General features: G+C 46.6%; 1 protein-coding gene across 1 annotated transcript in view; it reads left to right on the top strand.

Annotated features, from left to right (window-relative positions):
* Positions 1 to 18,930, top strand: part of FRAS1 (Fraser extracellular matrix complex subunit 1) — a 172,068-nt gene that overhangs the window by 101,540 nt on the left and 51,598 nt on the right. Inside the window, exons 22-30 of the mRNA XM_086611962.1 lie at positions 1,361 to 1,507; positions 5,226 to 5,372; positions 7,379 to 7,519; positions 7,724 to 7,864; positions 9,157 to 9,300; positions 9,894 to 10,164; positions 11,786 to 11,870; positions 14,728 to 15,054; positions 18,556 to 18,709. Coding sequence (XP_086468088.1) covers positions 1,361 to 1,507; positions 5,226 to 5,372; positions 7,379 to 7,519; positions 7,724 to 7,864; positions 9,157 to 9,300; positions 9,894 to 10,164; positions 11,786 to 11,870; positions 14,728 to 15,054; positions 18,556 to 18,709 — 1,557 coding nt within the window. The remainder of the gene's footprint in view (positions 1 to 1,360; positions 1,508 to 5,225; positions 5,373 to 7,378; positions 7,520 to 7,723; positions 7,865 to 9,156; positions 9,301 to 9,893; positions 10,165 to 11,785; positions 11,871 to 14,727; positions 15,055 to 18,555; positions 18,710 to 18,930) is intronic.

The following is an 18,930-nucleotide window of genomic DNA, read 5'->3' as shown; positions in this document are numbered from 1 at the left end:
CGGCCTGATAGATGCAGCGCTCCAGCTGCACGGGTGAAGCTGCGCTGGTAGCACGTTTTGTTCTCTAGCCTTCTGGGCCTTCACCTGTTTCTGGATCTCCTCCAGTTTTCATTGTTGGTGTGGTTTCATATTCTGATCATTGTCTGAGCTGCTCTATGTTTCTTGGACTCTTAGAAGGAAGTAGGTTGCTTGTCTTGTTACTTGGCCAACAGAGACATCTTAAAGCCCAACGCGTGTTACGCTGAGCAAAGAGCGTTGCAGTTTCTTTTAAGGGAGAGAAATCAAGCCAAGAAATTCTGCACGTTGGAATTAAGATGGAAGTGGCATTTCCTAATCCAGTCTGACAACTGATGGTTAACGTCTCAAAGCTTCTCTCAAGCACTCTGGGAGTTGTGTGTTTATTTCCCTGGTTTTGACAAATGAAGTCTCGGAGACATATGAAGTACACCCTGTGTCATTCGTTCGGAAAGATCCCTCAGAGAGCTATTTGGCCTTCCTGGAAATTTAAGCCTAAGGATAACATTTCTCCCTTTTGGTATAAAGGTTTCATTTAAAAGAAGTTTTGCATTATTCAGGCTGTGTCAAAGCTCCTATTACATTTTGTGGTGGCTTTGAAGATCTCCAGCACAGCCTAATGCAGTCGCTTCCCTGATTTCCTTGCCCGCTTTCACTCATGATTAATTTGGCCTGATGGGTGTAACGATGGCATCAGTCTCTAGGTAAAGGCCTATCAAGAAATAAAACAGTCTAATAATTTTGTGAGATGTGCCCCCTTTGGAGAAATTAATAGGATACATTGGCCTCATCCGCCGTGGTGTTTTAAATCTCTTCAGTCAACCTAAGAAGCAGAAGAAGTGGGAGATGAAGGGATGGAAGGGAAAGAGGGAAAGAAAAGAACAGGAGAGGAAGGGAAGAGCAGAAAGCACTTGGTGGTTCCTGGGGAGGGACTGTAAATAGGTAAAGCACATCAGGCTCAGGAGGGTCTATCCTGATAGTAGTGGTGAGAAAGGATGAGAGGAAGATGCTGATACACGTTTGCTCTGTTCTTACTCTTCTCTGATAAACAGGTCTTGAGTGGATCCTGTGGAGTTGTTCTTAAGGGGCAGGGAAGGTTGGAGAGAAGAGGAAATGGGTGAAAAGAGCACGAATAAACCCATTTAATCCGTCGGTCAGAAGCTGGCTTGGCTGCACGTCTGCTCCTGGGCGCTGTGCACCACTGAGGGCTTAGATTTAGTGGGAACTTCTGGTGCTCAATATCACCGCGCTCGGTCTCTGAGAGCGCTTCTGCTGAACCTTGTGAAACTTGCTCAAAGATCTACTTTGCCTTGAAGAGAAACACTTGTTCTTGCTGTCCCTGCAGGGTGTCACCCCTCATGTAAAACCTGCACCGGCCGGGGTCCTTTTTCCTGCTCTTCCTGCAACACCAGCCTGGTTCTCTCCCACACCGGCACGTGTGTGCCAGTCTGTTCCCCAGGGTACTACAAGGATGACAGACAGACCTGCAAACGTGAGTGTTGCTCTCCAGCCATCTCTCCTTTCTGCAGTGTGTTCCTTAACATGTCTTTTTCCTTCTGTTGCCTGGAAAAGAAAGATTTCAAGTGCCTAGAAACGCTATGTGAGTCGACAGAGGTGATGAGCTGCCTTAGGAACAGAGAATCATAGAATCATAGAATGGTTAGGGTTGGAAGGGACCTTAAAGATCAGAGCCTACAGCGTGGTTTACATTCGAACGCGGTTGCAGTTTTGTTACTGACATCAAAGCCAGGAGGCTTTGGGTCCCGCAGTAAAAACGTGCAGGAGAGTTTGTGGAGGCTTCTTTGTTCACTTGTCCAGGTGGTAGATAGAGAAGTGGCCAAAAATACTGGTGGATTCTGGGCTTTGTGACAGCTGGACAAGTTGAGACTGGTTTTAATCAGACCCTTAGTAAGGCAAACCCCCTCCCCACTGCTGGTCCCTGCCGTGGGAGCTGTATTAAGACTGCCATATTTCTGCTTTTCCATATGTGAAACCTCAGGAGAAATGAGGTACAGCTTGATAGGCACAGCCCTAACTGACCTGAGCTGTGATATTTTTACCTCCTAAAGATGGGACACAATTGATCTGGTGTTGTATCCAGTGATGTTTTATCCTTATCCCGTGGGAAACTCTCAGGGCCTCTCTTTTCTTTTATTACTCTATATTCACTCTGGCCCTGACATCATTTGGGTTATTCCTCGCATAATTTTCGGGCTTGATGTTCCAAAATGCAAAATCATATAGCCCAGAGACATAAAAAATGTCAAAAAACCCTACTTGAATTGACCCCCTCTAATATACACCCCTCAAAATGAGTGAGTGCTTGAGTGGTTTGGTTACTGTGAACCTGAACGCTCAGGTTTGTAAAGACTTGCATTATCCTGATTTAGATTATCCCAATTTATCATAAAATAACTCTGTGGGGCTGCACTGAGCACAGGTATCAGTGTCATCCTATCTAGATGCAATTTCTTTACTGATGAGGTCCTATAGGAGGAGGCTGGTATGGTTGTCGGCTTTACCTGCCTTTTGTTGAAATATATGTTTCTCCTGAAATCATTATTTCCATTTTATTAGCAGAAATGGAGACACCTTGCATAAGGAAGTAGATGGAAGACTTGGTACCATTCTTCCGTTGACAGGAAAAAAAAAAAAAAGACAGTTCAATAATAATGAAAAAAGGAAAGTAATAAAAAAGATGAATAAAAAAAGGGAATCAGGAGATTCTCACTGTCCCAGCTAGTTTCCTACAAGCTCTACAAGATATTCACTATTCTCTCCTGCAGTATAGATTCCCTTATTGCTAGAATACTCCCTTCCTAATTAAAATGCCCTTTCCTAATGAAAACTTTCCTATTGGTAGCTCTTCCCTCAGGGCATGGTGGTAGAAGTGGAATGTTCTTGAGGACTGTACCCTTCCAGTAGCTCAAATGCAAATAGATTTTTGGAAGCAAATTCGACTCCCCTAATCTCCTTACTGCAAATGGCTTTTTAAGAAGTTTATACTTAATCCTTGTGGCAGGAGGCTCAAGGCAAAGTGTGCTGGTGCCTTGGATTTTTGTCATTCCAAGTGTCTTTTGTCATTCCAAGCGTCACTTGTGCCTTTTCAAGTGAAGAGCTGCTGATAAGCCTTGTAGATAGAAGGTCCCTGGCTGCTGGAAAGCTGCCACTTAGAGGTAATGAAAATGGTTTCAACGGAGCTGAGAAAATTCGGTCTCTCTTCCAACGTTTATTTTAGTCCCACTGCACTTTTGAGGAGCTCAGGTTTGGAATGAAGTTCAGAGAGATGCTGAGTGCCTGTACGGGCTCTCGGAGGTGTTTTCATGTCGTACTGGCCGAGGAACAGCGCGAAGCTGAACAAGTTCTTCATGGGTTTAAAAACGTAGATATGGGGTCGTGCTGATAAAACAAGCAGACAGAATTGCTGTCAAATACCATTTTTGCTCGCTGTTGTGGCATGCCTCCATGGGTGACCCGATTTCTATAGATTTGGACCTCATGCGGAATGTTTTACCGTACTTTGAATGGTTTTTCGTTCCACTTACCAATAGTAATTTTGCCATGTAGAATTCTTAAGTTCAGTGAAAGCAGGCTGGCACTAGAGCACCTAAAAACAGCTATTAGATTCTTTAAATCATTGTACCTCAATAAAATACAGGCCTTCTGCAACATTTTTTTAGGTGAGCTAAACCCAGTAACTGTTTCGAAGGGCGCTGGGTTCTCGTTTCAGTGTGGTTGCTTTCACCTTTACGGCGGTGGTTTGGGGTTTTGTGGTTATAAAACTCTGTCTTGAATTAAAAGCAGATGGAAGTTGGTTTCCACAGTTGGCATATCACTGAATTAGCATTCCACAATTATCATATCACCAACATGATATTTAGCACCTGAACTGTAGCTGTGCTAAATCCTATGAGAGGTTTTGTTTGATTTTTTTCCATTAAAAATGGCCAGCTGTGCTTTATTCTTTAGTTTATACACTTGGGGCTGTGTTTTGAGAGCTTTTTTCTGGTTTATCATAAGCACAAAGCTGAGCTTGGGCTTGCTAGCAGTTACGTTTGCTTGTACAAAGCAGACTTGTGAACCTCCATCACTTTTCTGCATGTTATTTTTGTAAAGTTTCCTCTCACCAGAATCGGAGTGAGCTTTTCAGTGCATAAGTGAAGGGCAAGGAACTGTTTTTTGGTCTTTCATAGCACATTGCTATTAAATTTTCTGCTGTGAATCAGTTCAGAGCTCTGACATCAGCACTGGGGACACTGGCTTAGTGCAGCCTCCCGAGAAGTTTAGACCATGGGCATCAAAGAGGTGAGTTGAAATATTCTGAGCCTCTGGACTTTGATCCTAGATTCAGTAAATCCCCGAATTATTTTTTCCTGGCGTCTTTATTCGCTCCCTACAGCTCCAAAATTTCATCCTGTGTGCAAATAAAAAGGTGGAAACATTAAGTGAAGTGAAATCTTACAGCAGCTTTCCAGTACCTAAAGGGGGCCTGCAGGAAAGCTGGAGGGGGACTTTTTACAAGGGTATGTAGTGCTAGGACATGGGGCAACGGATTTAAACTGAAAGAGGGCAGATTTAGGTTAGATATAAGAAAGAAATTCTTTACATTGAGGGTGGTGAGGCACTGGAACAGGTTGCCCAGAGAAGCTGTGGCTGCCCCATCCCTGGAAGTGTTCCAGGCCAGGTTGGATGAGGCTTTGGGCAACCTGGTGTAGTGGAGGGTGTCCCTGCCCATGGCAGGGGGGTTGGAACTAGATGATCTTTGAGGTCCCTTCCAACCCAAACCATTCCATGATTCTATGAAATGGGCCTTTGGTCCCAGCAAGGTCTCCAAATTTGTGCGTTTATGAGTAAAGTCTGGCATCGTATGAAAAGCAGATTGCTTAAAGCAAATAAAAAACCAGAGACAAGGAGAGCTCTTATTTGGGGATTTGAATTCAAGGTCAGTGTTTTATTACCCTGACCTGTCCAGAGGAGGGGAAGAACCAACGTGAGGAGACATAACAGTCTATTCCAAACGGAAGGAGGCTTTTTACATTTTGGAGGCTGAGAAAAGGAGCAGAAGCAGCAAAACCTCTGAAGCCTCCACAGGTGCCTCTCAAAGAGGACAAGAGGAGTAGTGAGGCTAGAAGGTAATACCACTTTTACTGGCACCGTTGGCTGGTGCATCAGTAATTACAGTTATTTTCTTGGTCTTCTTCTCTCCACAGCTTGCAGCAGCCAGTGCCTGAGCTGCGAATCAGCTGCCAGCTGTACGTCTTGCAGAGACGCAGCGAAGGTCCTGTTGTTCGGAGAGTGCCGGTACGAGAGCTGTGCTCAGCAGTATTATCTGGATTTTTCCAGCAAGACTTGCAAAGGTGAAAAATACATTGCTGGTTTCAAGGAAAAAAAAAAAAAAAATATATATATATATATATTGCAAGTGGCTCAGCTAAGAATCCGTTACTTTGCAGGTGACCTGCTGTAAAAAGTGTATCTGAGGGGGGGAAATTGTTCAGGGGCAGACCACTTGCAAGGTTTTGACAGTTTTTTCCTCTTTTTTTGGCAGTTTGCTGTCACGTGTTTCAGCCTTTTGGCGAAACAGGTTGAACGCTGGAACAGGTTGCCCAGAGAGGTGGTGGCTGCTCCATCCCTGGAGACGTTCAAGGCCAGGTTGGACGAGGCCCTGAGCAACCTGATCTAGTTGGAGATATCCCTGTTCCTTGCAGGGGGGTTGGACTAGATGACCTTTGAAGGTCCCTTCCAGCCCTAACCATTCTATGATTCTATGAAACAAAATTCTTGCAAATCCTTCTCTTGCAAATGATTTAGCCAGTCAACTTTTCAAGGGTCAGGTCCAGCGGTTCATTTAGTCGTGGGTCAGCTGAATAATGAGTGAGCTTACTGGGCCAAATCTTTTTTTTGAGTGCTTACAGGGCCGTGTGTACTTACCTGCTTCTCTCTGTCTTACTAAATACTGCATCACTGGCTGCCTGCTGAAAAACACAGGTTGGAGTGATTTAAAAGCCACGTGGCTGCCAAGATTTCCAGAGCTCCCAAGGAGAGTGTTCCATAATGGAAATAAGTGAAGATCATAGAATGGTTAGGGCTGGAAGGGACCTTCAAAGGTCATCTAGTCCAACTGCCCCTGCAAGGAACAGGGATAGCGTGGCTTTGTTGCAGCTGACACCACTAAGAGCAGGATGTGGTACAAATAACTCGTCGTTCAGGGTTCATTTCTAGCTGACTCTCTCAGCACTCAGCAGCATCTGTCCCCTTAACGTTGTGGTTCTTCAGCGAGGTGACATTGGTGTTTAGGGTGTCGCAACGAGGCAAGACTCTTGTCCTGCCTTCATCTTGGACATGCTGCGTGGTCTGGAGCAGTTCAGCTCACTTCAGGGAGTCCTTGTGTCCCCCCTTCTTGCTCTTGTCCATTTGTCTGTCTCATCCATTGAGTGTGTCTGTCATTAATTGCTGATACGGACCCTCTGAGTGCCACCAAGAAGCAAACGGTGGTGTTGGCAGCCTGAGTAGTCTTTGGGCACGTATTCATGGTTGGGACATTGCTGAAGACTGGAGGGGAGATAGTACAGGAGCACATGAAGGCACATCTGTTCCCAGCTGGATCCAACGTGTTTCTGGCCAGTGGACTTTCCAGAGGGACGTAGTGAGGGACAAGGATTTCATTTTCTTTTGGTCAGAGTCATTTGAAAGCATGAGATGGATGAAGCAGCGTGGATAATTGCTAATGAGCAACAAACTCTGTGTGGGCCAAAAAGGAGCGTTGCTACTTAACGGGATCAAGTCAGGCTTTATGGGCAGCAGAACTGTGCCGGTGTCAGCAGGGCTGAATGCTGAACAAGAGCATCTGCTCTACTTTGACATAGCTAGAACACGTTAAGTCCAAGAGGGGGATAAAACCAACCCATATCTCGAGTGGCAATAAGTCATTTCTTTTTTTTTAGTGTCTTTTGAACAGTTTTTACTGTGCTCTTTGCTCCTAGGACTTAGATCCGTAGCTTGTTGACCCCAAGTGCTGAGCACTTGTGTAGGTCGTGCACCCCGGGAAGGGCTGTCCTGCATCGAACAGCCTTGTCCTGCATAGGACAAGGGGTAATGGTTTTAAAATAGAGGGAGGTAGATTCAGGTTGGATATTAGGAAAAAAGTTTTTACCATGAGAGTTGTAGAACACTGGAACAGGTTGCCCAGAGAGGTGGTGGATGCTCCATCCCTGGAGACGTTCAAGGCCAGGTTGGACGAGGCCCTGAGCAACCTGATCTAGTTGGAGATATCCCTGTTCCTTGCAGGGGGGTTGGACTAGATGACCTTTGAAGGTCCCTTCCAGCCCTAACCATTCTATGATCGACTGTTTTTTTCTTCCAGAGTGTGACTGGAGCTGTAATGCTTGTAAAGGTCCCCAGAGGACCGACTGCCTGCAGTGCATGGAGGGCTACGTTCTCCACCAAGGAGCTTGTGTGGAACAGTGCCCTGCAGCTTTCTACGAGGAATCAGACACGTGCCAGAGTGAGTTCTTCTTCAGTGTTGCTTGCAATCACTGCTGCCAACGCCTTGCCCTGCTCCTCTCCAGTCTGTGTGCGTCCTGCGCGTGGAAGACACGCTCTAGCTTCACCCCTCTTGCTGCCCTCCAACACGCGCACGCTGTAGGGCTGTTCTTCCTGCGGGGCGTTACGGCAGTGTCCAGCCCACCTCTTCCCCCATGACTTTTAGGGTGCGATCAGCACTGCCTCGAGTGCCGCCGAGCGGGCGAGTGCAGCCTCTGCCAAGCCCCGTTCTTCCTCTTGGATGCTCGCTGCGTTCCCAAATGCGGGAAGCGGTACTACGCGGACCAGGCACAGCAGAAGTGCGCAGGTAAGCGAAGCGAGCTGTGGTGTGGTGGAGAGGGACTGGGGGTCGTGGGCTTGGTTCTGCACGCTGCTTTTTCTCTGCAAGGCTGAGGTGAGGAGGAAGCACTTAGATGCTTCGCTGTCGAGGTGATGCGGTCAACTGAGAATGAGATAACGGGCTGGAACTGCGTTTAGACGTGCCTCATTCCGGAGGAGTGAGATTCATACAATCATAGAATGGTTTGGGTTGGAAGGGACCTCAAAGATCATCTAGTTCCAACCCTCCCTGCCATGGGGGTTGGAATCATCAACGTAGATGGCTGCTGGTGTGTGTGTACGCGTGTATAAACTGTATATAAAAAAACCTCCAGCTATTAAACCCACATTTTTAGAAAGGTTTCAGTTGTATTTCCAGGTTAACAAGCTGTGTAGGACTTGAGTATGTATTGGGAGTATTTTTTTCAAATTGATAGCAGGTCGAGGGAGGTGATTCTCCCCCTCTACTCTGCCCTCGTGAGACCTCACTTGGAGTACTGCGTCCAGTTCTGGAGTCCCCAACATAAGAAGGACATGGACCAGTTGGAGAGGGTCCAGAGGAGGGCCACGAAGATGATAAGAGGGCTGGAGCACCTTTCCTATGAGGACAGGCTGAAAGAGTTGGGGCTGTTCAGCCTGGAGAAGAGGAGGCTCCGGGGTGACCTTATAGCGGTCTTCCAGTACCTCAAGGGGGCCTACAGGAAAGATGGGGAGAGGCTGTTCAGGAGGGCCAGTTATGATAGGACAAGGGGTAATGGTTTTAAAATAGAGGGAGGTAGGTTCAGGTTGGATATTAGGAAAAAATTTTTTACTATGAGAGTGGTAGAACACTGGAACAGGTTGCCCAGAGAGGTGGTGGATGCTCCATCCCTGGAGACGTTCAAGGCCAGGTTGGACAAGGCCCTGAGCAACCTGATCTAGTTGGAGATATCCCTGTTCCTTGCAGGGGGGTTGGACTAGATGACCTTTGAAGGTCCCTTCCAGCCCTAACCATTCTATGATTCTATGATTCTATATAATAGTTACTTAAAAACACGTTTATTCCTTTTGGAAAATCATCTCAGGTTCTCTGTAGTCAGTGGGAAACCATGGTCAAATGAGGAAGGAACTTCTTAACAACTCTTTTATCTCAACTCTTTGCCTCTATTTGATTATTTTTGCCAGGTGGGTAAGACACAAATAGTGGTGTTTCTGTTTCGAGCCCCGGGGACAGCTCTGCGCACCAGTGGCTGCACTGGTTTTGCGGTGTCTCAGTGGGGTTGTGCTTTCCATCCGATCCAGCTTGCCCTCCTGGATGCCTGGAGTGTGACAGTGACAGCCTGTGCCAGCTCTGTGACAGCACCACGTTTCTGAAGAATAAGATTTGTGTTTCTGCCTGTGGCCAGGGTTTCCATGGGAACGCATGGACCAGAGAGTGTGAAGAAGGTGAGCATCTCTCGTGGTAAAGCCACCGAGCTGATGAGCTTCTGGCAGATTTTAAGGCCAGAAGTTTTGGAATTCAGTTTTGTGCAGTTTCACGTTGACTGTTAAAAGGTGGCAGCTGGTTTTCTCCAGCTTTTTTGTTTCGTAAAAGGTGCACGTGCATGGTTTTCTAAGTGAAGTTACCTGGATAGGTACAGAGACACGCCTTTCCAGTCACAGCATCATTTATGGGCAATGTAAAACAAATGAAAAAAAGATCTTGAAGGAAATGCCTTGCTAAATCGACGGTAGTGTTACTTTTCTTTGTTCTAAATGCAGATTTTCTAGTCCATCTGCAGGACAGGCCAACGTACGTTGGCTTGTGACGGGGAACTCAAGATGAGAAGCGGCTTGCCCAAGCTTCTCAAAATTCTAGCAGGGACTGGGATGGATTGCAGTTCTTCTTGAGATGATGGTTGTCCACCTAGGTCAGCAACGAGCAGGGCATTATAAGGGCTTGGCACTCTGTTATCCAGAAGATGGTAGAGACAGACAAGATGCTAACGCAGCCCATGGCTGTAGTTTATTTACTAATACTTTCCCTTCTTTCTTTTTAGCCAGCAAATATCTCTCAAGCTTCCATGTGAGCCATACCCTCACAGTAGGGATTGGCGGGGTAAAGCCCCTAGACCTCTCCTTACTGGGTGTACGTGATGCGGACGGTGCCACAGGGCAGCTCCTGTTCCATATCGACAGCGCTCCCTCCAACGGCAGGCTGGTGACGGTGGGGAATGGCAAAGAGATGCAGCTGAGCAAAGGTGACCACTTCAGCTGGAAGGACGTGAAGGAGAAGAGAGTCCGCTTTGTGCACAGCGAAGAGAAATCCAGGTGACTCTGTTGAGACCTTTTCCAGAGCTCTTGCTTGAAAAAAAATTGACCTATCTTGAGAACAAGTGTTTGGTTGTTGCTTGGAAATGTTCTTACGCTGAAGCACGCTTCTCACTGCTGTTAAATAAATTGCCAACGGACTGACACTGTGCCAGAGTATGAACAATGGTGCAAAACTTCTCTATTTATGGTACAGGAGGTCATTGTTCTGCTTTGGGGGTGCAGGAGTCTGTCTCATCTTTAGGATGCTCTGCTGTGGGTTTAAAACTGGCATATCAGTCTGGTTCGTAGAATAAGATCACGAAGATGATAAGAGGGCTGGAGCACCTTTCCTATGAGGACAGGCTGAAAGAGTTGGGGCTGTTCAGCCTGGAGAAGAGGAGGCTCCAGGGTGACCTTATAGCGGTCTTCCAGTACCTCAAGGGGGCCTACAAGAAAGATGGGGAGAGGCTGTTCAGGAGGGCCTGTTGTGATAGGACAAGGGGTAATGGTTTTAAAATAGAGGGAGGTAGATTCAGGTTGGGTATTAGGAAAAAATTTTTTACCATGAGAGTTGTAGAACACTGGAACAGGTTGCCCATAGAGGTGGTGGCTGCTCCATCCCTGGAGACGTTCAAGGCCAGGTTGGACGAGGCCCTGAGCAACCTGATCTAGTTGGAGATATCCCTGTTCCTTGCAGGGGGGTTGGACTAGATGACCTTTGAAGGTCCCTTCCAGCCCTAACCATTCTATGATTCTATGAATAATTTCTTGATACTGTCAGGAAGGTGCTCAAATGATGTCACCACTGTGCTCTGTGGCATAACCTGCAGTCAGCCCGTGACATGAGCTCTGGTAGTGTCCTGGGATAATTAGTGGTGATTAGGAGCTGGCAGCGCTCACCCTGCAGGCATGTTGCAAGGCAGCAGATTTTTCCTGCTGCCAAGCAGTAAGCCAGTCATTCTGCCAACTTTCACACTTGATGTACATCGCCGTAAAGCCTTGGGACTAGGCTGGTGTCAGTGGAATTGTTCTAAATTTCTGCCCATCTATATCAGGGTGTTCTTTGATCCCTTGTTTTCAGTAGGACTTTCGGGGTGTCCTTCTGATGCCAGGGCTTAGCTCACGTTCGCTAGACTTAAGGCTTGTATTTCTGTATCTTTTTTTTTTTTAATCTACTTGGTAGCCACCGTGAAATGTCAGGACCTTGTCTTGAGAAAGAAAGCTACTTTATGTTCAAGCTTTTTGGGTGGTGTTATTGAAAAGTAAACAGGAAGCAAAACTGCTCCAAAGTGGGAGCTTCTGTTCCAAAGCCAGATAAGTGACATTTTTCTGTAGCAGCGAATAGCTGGCGTGAAGAATCGGTGCTTCGTCTTGGAGATGACATCCTGTGTGGGTGACATGAGTTAAAGGGAAATGAGGGTATGTTATTACATAAGTAAAGATATTTTATTACATGGTGTGACTGCTGTGGATCTTCAGAAAAAAATACTGTAAAAACATAATTGAAAAAAGTTGAGCTAAGGCTGCTTTCACTAAGCTAGTCATTTTTACTGAATATATAGTATTTTTATTGAGTCCTGCAAGAGCACTTCATTAATTTATATTATCCTATATTTTGGCTTGTCGGGGACTTGTTTAGGAAAGGACAGTTTTCCCTGAAGGTCAGCAATCAACAGTTCTTCTCCCATCCTGAGGTCATCAACGTTCAAGCGCTTTCAGCACAGGTAACGTAACAAAGCTGGGAAGCAACCACAAATTTCGTACCGTTTGGAGCCCTGGTTTCTTGCAGCCATGAAACAAAGAGGCTGGGCAGAACTGGAGCTGGAGTTCAGGTTAGGCAGAGGAGACTGGACTGGGAGAGAGGGAATTGCAGCTGTGCAATCGTAGAGCAATTATCAGGGAGGGATAAGGAGTCCTTGCTGTTCAAATTATCCTTTGGATCCGTGGATGGTCTAGTTCAGGCTCTCACTGGAGGGCAGTTGGGCGGTGATGCCCAACTGTGGTTGGGATCCTACGGTGGGGATGCTCTCACAGTCAAGAGCATTTACTTAAACGCTCAGTTCTAGGGCAGTTGGGAGTTAAATCAGCATGAGCCGTTTAAAATATGTCTCTTAAACTCCTCGCCACTTCCAGGCAAGCTGATGGTACTGGTCTCTAGTATTGTTGTTGCTTCAAGTCTGGGGCTCGATACCGTGGAGGGGCCTCACCCAAGAGATGGTACACAGGCGTTGCGTTCGTGACCCCTTTTCGAGTGGTAGGCTCTCTACGAGGCAAGGTACCAAGAGATGTGCAAGATACTCATTGAGCAAGAGGGCAGAGCGTGATGGAAAGGAGTTGTTGTTCAAGCCCAGCCTGGCTGTGTGTGCCAAGCTCACCCTATCAGCAGGTCATATCATCACGTCCCTCCAGACAGGCTTGGATTCCCACTTAAGCTTCAAGTGTTCCCCTGCTGATGCTGCGAGGGCAGCGGATGTGCTGGAGCTGCCCAGCCCGGCGTCCCGCTTCCTGCTGGTCGTGCTGGCAGTGAGTTCACCATGGGCTTGCTTGAACGGGGTCCAGGTTTCTAAGGAAACTGCAGCTTGCACTGAGCTTTTTCTGTAGTCCAAGTGTCTCGTTGAAACCTCGATCCGGTAGCGTTGCTTGAACTGAAGTTGTTGTGGCTACTTGGCATGTTCTAGCAGCGTAAAGAGACTTCAAAGTGCAAATGAGAGTCTTCTACTCTTAAGGCCCATTTACATCCTCAGAGGGGCATTAAATGGCTTGCTAAAACTGTGACTGGAGATCTGGCTATGGTCCTTTTTTAGTGCTGACTCCTTCCTGCCTACAAGCCTGACGCAGCGTCCATCCTCACAACGAGCAATTTAAGAAATGAATTTCCTGTAATCGTTGCAGTGGTGGATCAGTTTGTGTCTGAAGGTGCCCGTGCTGTTCTCTGCTCCGTGCTTGAGCGTGGTAGGACTGTGTAGGCAGCAGCTCAAAAACATGGTGAGCTGCTGACTTGATCATTACATACCATGCTGGGGGGTCTCCAATTTAACGTATTTAGAGTTCCTTATAGGAGACAATTCCTCCTGAGATGCATAATTTCTGTGGATCTCTGATAGCCTTTAGACTTCCCACTGCTTGGGTTTTTTTTCTGGCTTGGGGCCCTAGAGAAGTGGTAGCTTCAGGGTTAGGAATTAAAATTTTTCTTTAATTACACTTCGTTGCTTTTAATCATTATATTCCGTATTAGTCAGTCCGTAACTTCTGGAAATTAGAAGGGTTTGTCCTTCAGTGTAAGACAAACTGTAGATTTTGATCCTGTTTTGTGTGTATTGATTCTGGCTGGTGCTGAAATCTTTGCTCAGCCTAATCTCTTGTTTGCCTCAGTAGGACGTTCACCTAAGTCAGAGCTGCAGTCACTGCCCCAGAATACATAAGTGAGGTTTAATAATAGGAATTTTGCCTGCCGGTCCTTAATAACCCTGACAAGTTGTACCCAGGTGAGATGGCAGCACGTAGCTCTCTGATGAACGTTCCCAGGGCTTTGACTTTGTCTCTGCAGGATCACCTCCCTCCTGAGGAAAGGTACTGCTGATGGCAAATGATGTTTATTGGGATCAATAGAGTCTGCAGACTTAAACTTTCTTGATGACGAAGAACTAGAGAAGTAATTTAAGCCAGCAGAAGTGTGGACTCGAGGTGGTCTTCATTCTGGGATGAATGAGGCTGTGTAGAGTCTTTGGAAATAAACACTGACGCTGACGACACCCAGTTTTGCTGCCTGGGTGATGGACTTGAGACAAGCAAAAGCACATCCTTCAGGGTTAGTTGATTGACCCATTTCTACTTAGGAGCATTAATTCAAGCTTCTGCCTCTCACTTTGGCTCACCATGATGAATATCCTGTGTAGGTTATTCTCCCTCTCCTGCCGTTCTTCCTTCCTTCCTTTTTTCCTCGTCTCTGCGACTCATTTTAAGCATAACCTGCGCACACAGGTTGTGTGAGGTCTTCTTCTCAAGCACCAGTGGTCTAAAAGAAGTCTTAAGTTATCAAAGCTGCAGGTTATACACGAGGAGACTGTGGTGGGTCTCCATCCTCCACCCACCCCAAACTCATTATTCACATACATAAGTCTTCAGCGTCTCGGTTGCTTGCGTTCCAGTTGGACCTGCCAACATCCCTGTCACAGGTAGACCTTCCAAAATAGTTTGGGTCCACGTTTCTGTTGGAATTTCTGTAGGTGGTAGTAAGGCAAAGCTGTGCCACTTGTCTCAGCCGTGCAGACAGCGAAGGGAATACAGGCTCTAGCTGAAAACTAAATTGCTTTCCGTATGAATGTCCTAAGTTTTTTTTCCGTTCCTAAGCTTGCCGCGGCATGAGAATCTTCTTTTAATGCAACAAAATCGGTTTAAATGGCGAGATATTCTTACATCTGCCCACTCTTGGGGGGAAAGTGTGGAGAATGATTCTCTGCTGCTTAGAAATAGGAGGTTTCCAGGGATGAAGTGAGCTCGTTTCCTTCACCCCACCTTTTTCATCCCAGACTTTAATCGCTAAGGTTTAGCAAACATCTAAGAGCTGCTTCTGTGTTTCAGGCCCCACGTGTGCTCAGAAATGAGGCGCTCCTTGTCCGCAGAGGAGAAATCGGGACTATCACCGAGCTGTTCCTCGATGTGAGAGACGGTGACAACCCTCGGGACGTTGTGCTGATGGTTTTAGAGCCTCCGCGTCACGGGAAGCTGATGAAATCTCCTGGGGACTCGTCTTCTGCAGTCCACGTATTCCACCTGGATGACCTTGCCGGCGGGCTGCTGCGTTACGCTCACGATGGCTCTGACAGCCAGGATGATGCAGTTCTTTTGCAAGTGACCGATGGGTACCACTTCCAGAACATCCTGTTCCTCATTAAGATTGTTCCCAAGGTATGTGCTGAGGCATAAACCCTCACAGGCAAATTAGAAGTCTGGAGAAGTACCACCACGTCCCTGAGGTGTCACTAATCCTGCATTACCGACAGGCTGTGGTCAGAGGCAGGAGAAAGTAGTGGATCGATTTGGGTTTTGGAGGTCACCTGTATTTTTGGTTTGCGACAGGAACAGTTCAGCTCAAATGGTGCAGCTTTGACAAGTCAAAGTCGACGGTTGCTTGGTAGAAAGTTTTTCTGGAGTTGCAGGTGAGAGTTTTGCACTGGTAAGGGCAATGGATGAGAGAAGGAGTGGATGGCAGGGAGAGAGGGCTGGTGAGACAGGCAAACCAGTCACCAGACTGGTGGGGTGTGATGGGAGAGACGGAAGGACCGTGCACGAACGGAACAACTTGGCCAAACTCAACGACTTGGCTAATGGGGCGGATCACCGGTACTTTGGCGGTGGCGGAGTCTCCCAGGGTCAGGATCTCTGCTGTTGCTCCACTGAAATCTTTCTCTTGATGCATCTTTCTGTTTGATAACTTCCCTAAGGACAGGGCACCGACACCAAAATGAAAAAATTACGAACAAGTACTGGAATTTTTCTTTCTCGCTTGTATTGCAGTTCATCATTAAAGAACGGTCGTTTGTCTCTTCTGTATTTGGACGTGAAGTGGCACTTTATATTAAATTTATAGAGAGGTGACAGCACTGAAATGAGCAACAGTGACGTTTTTCCATTTGTTTATGAAACAAACCCCAGCCAAACAAGGCATTAAGCGCGTGTACAGTGTGTGAGGTGGAGCCTTGAAAAAAATTAAGTCGCCGAAGCGCTCGCAAGCGCATTTCAGTTCTCGTTGTTGTGGTATTGTCGTAAAACAGAAGGAAAAAAAGCTGAAAATTTCCTTTTCCTTTAGTTAAAGTGACAGAGTAATGAAAAATAGAGCTGTCATGGAAGCAGCCCACTGTTTGCAGTCCTTTTATGTACGGATCTGAGAATGACACAGTCTTGGAGTGCGTCCGCTTCACGAAAAGGAGTTAGGAGGAGGTGGTGGTACCCCTCTTTGGTCCTCTTCTCTCCTGTACTAGATGTCTTTGACATCAGCTTGGCCACAAAAATTTTAAGTCAGGTTTACAAGCGCTACCTGCGTGTGTGTAGTCAGGGCAAGGAGGGACTGATCCCATTCGGAGCCCGCGGGGGCTCCTACAGCTGCAGTAGTAATTAATGATAATTAGTGACATGACTCACACATCAGCCTGGGAATGAAAAAGGAGTTGCTTTCCAAGCTGAGTTATTGGACTACTGGAATAGGACCAGCCCTACGTGTGGTTTCTTTATGCAGGTCACTTAGGTGGCCCTAAGGAGCTTGTAGAAGATCAGGACTGTAAAAACGCTCGGACACCACTCTGGGTTCTTTGTAACACTTTTTTTTTTGTGCTGTTGGTTAAGCAGGTTCTTGTAAATGCCAGCAAGGGCAAATTATAGAATCGTAGAATGGTTTGGGTTGGAAGGGACCTTAAAGATCATCTAGTTCCAACCCCCCTGCCATGGGTAGGGACACCCTCCACTACACCAGGTTGCCCAAAGCCTCATCCAACCTGGCCTCAAACACTTCCAGGGATGGGGCAGCCAGAGCTTCTCTGGGCAACCTGTGCCAGGGCCTCACCACCCTCAGAGGGAAAAATTTCTTCCTTAGATCTAACGGAAATCTCCCCTCTTTCAGTTTAAAGCCATGGCCCCTTGTCCTGTCCCTACACGCCCTTGTCCAAAGCCCCTCTCCACTTTTCCTGTAGCCCGTTTAGGTACTAGAAGGTGCTGGAAGGTCTCCCCGGAGCCTTCTCTTCTCCAGGCTGAACAGCCCCAACTCTCTCAGCCTGTCTCCATAGCAGAGGTGCTCCAGCCCTCGGATCATCTTGGTGGCCTCCTCTGGACTCGTTCCAGCAGCTCCATGTCCTTCTGATGTTGAGGACCCCAGAGCTGAAGGCAGCACTGCAGGGGGGGGTCTCACAAGAGCAGAATAGAGGGGCAGAATCACCTCCCTTGACCTGCTGGAGGTCATCCTTTCATGTGATTCTTCTTTGCAAACATCTTTTTAGCTCGCTCTCTACTGTCTCTGTGCCAGATTAAGAAGAACATAGTAATGAGTCGTTCATCAGTTCTTGGGGAGACACATGATTATGTGAAGTAATAAATGAGGAAGATGATCACTTATATGAAGCAATCAGGATTTCAGCTGATTATGCAGTTCACCACAGCCAGTTTCAAGGTGAATCTGCAGAAATCAAGGGAAGTCACATTTACAGTAACTGGACCTACAAGGAAGAACCATGGCACAGAAGAGGTCACGGGGATCTGGGTGGCCTGTCCAACAGAGCATGAGGTAACAGAGTAATTTAGAGCCAAAAAGGGCTAATAGAATCTTTGAATGCTGGAGAAGTGTTACTGAGAAAATATGAAAATGGTAGTGATACATTACTGTGTCCAGTCCCAACGTCCACATTTCAAGAAGCTTGAATGAATATTGCATAAATATTCATTTGGGATAAAAGCTGCAGGAATAATTTAAAGGTTAGAAAACAGATCACGTACCAAAAGACTTTCAGGGATGCTCAGGCAGATTTCAGTTTTACTGAAGTGGATAAGAGATGGTTTGACCATGGTGTACGTCCCTACATGGAGAGAAGATGCTTGATCTAAAAGTCTTTCTAGAGGTATGTTCTAACATAGAGAAACAAGTGATGTGGATTTGGTGCAGTAGTTCCTAAGTGAAATTTGTGTGCCTGATTTCGGAGTGTTAAACTGCTTCTGTTCGAGCAAAGGATGGAAAACTCTTACAGTTCATGTTTCTGCCAAAATTCATCGTTAGCATTTGCACACCCTTAAGGTCATTTTTCCTTCGTCTTGTAGAAGAGTGTGAGGTTGGTCTTGAGCCTGGGTTTGCTCATGGAGAGGTGATAACATTTATAGATGCGTGTAAAGATGGTGGAGGTGCCATAGAGAGATACTTTGGAATGGATAAGAAGCTGTTGTTGTGTAAGTACCCTTGCAAGGTGTGTATTTCTAGAAATAAAATGAAGAGCCGTGGGTGAAAATGTGGATCCAATCAAACTAGGGTAGTAGACTGGCTGTTTTCTTCAGATGTTGATATTAGTGAATTTTCCACCGTGCCATGGAGATGAGTTCTGCCAAGACACATCAGAAGTCAAGCGGAGAGAGAATGAGGATGGTGGTAAAAGACCAAATTGTGGAGGGAGACTGAGGTCAAGAAGGTTTAAAGTCAGCGACAGGGACTTGGAAACATTGGAGAACAAGGTCAGCTCTACAGGCTAAGAATTGGGTCTAGGGGATATAGGTGAAGAACGTACAACTGTTTCTTTAAGCAGGCAACCAGAGCTGAATGCATAAGAAATTGCAAAATACTCCACTTGATCCTTGTCTCTTGAAAATCTGTTTCCATCAGTGCAGCATTGGTGACATTGAGTTAAGCCTTTTTTTCTGCTGTCCTCCTGCGCGCAGAGTGACAGAAGCCCTCAGCTGGTGACAAATTCCCTGGTCTGGGTGCCCCAGGGAGGCATGCTACAGATCTCCAGGACAATTCTGCACGCCGAGCTACCCGGTGCCCGTGACTCCGAGATAACCTACACCATCAGCAAGGACCAGCCACGACACGGTAAGTATCTTTGGAGTTCTGTTATCAGAAAGCAGCTGTAGGGTGCTGCTTCTCACTCCACGTGCCCCAAGGTCTCCATCAACTAAATAAGGGTTCAGATTACTTCTGGGGCAGTAGATACTCTTCGTAGACCTAAGGGAATGTCACTCTTCCATGGTATTTTGCTTGCATTTGAGGGAATATTTCCTTATAATATTAGGCTGAATAAGTGTTGCTAGCTT

Source organism: Tauraco erythrolophus, chromosome 5, assembly GCF_009769465.1.
Source record: "Tauraco erythrolophus isolate bTauEry1 chromosome 5, bTauEry1.pri, whole genome shotgun sequence".
Taxonomy (NCBI): Eukaryota; Metazoa; Chordata; class Aves; order Musophagiformes; family Musophagidae; genus Tauraco; species Tauraco erythrolophus.
This window is presented reverse-complemented; position numbering and strand designations above follow the sequence as displayed.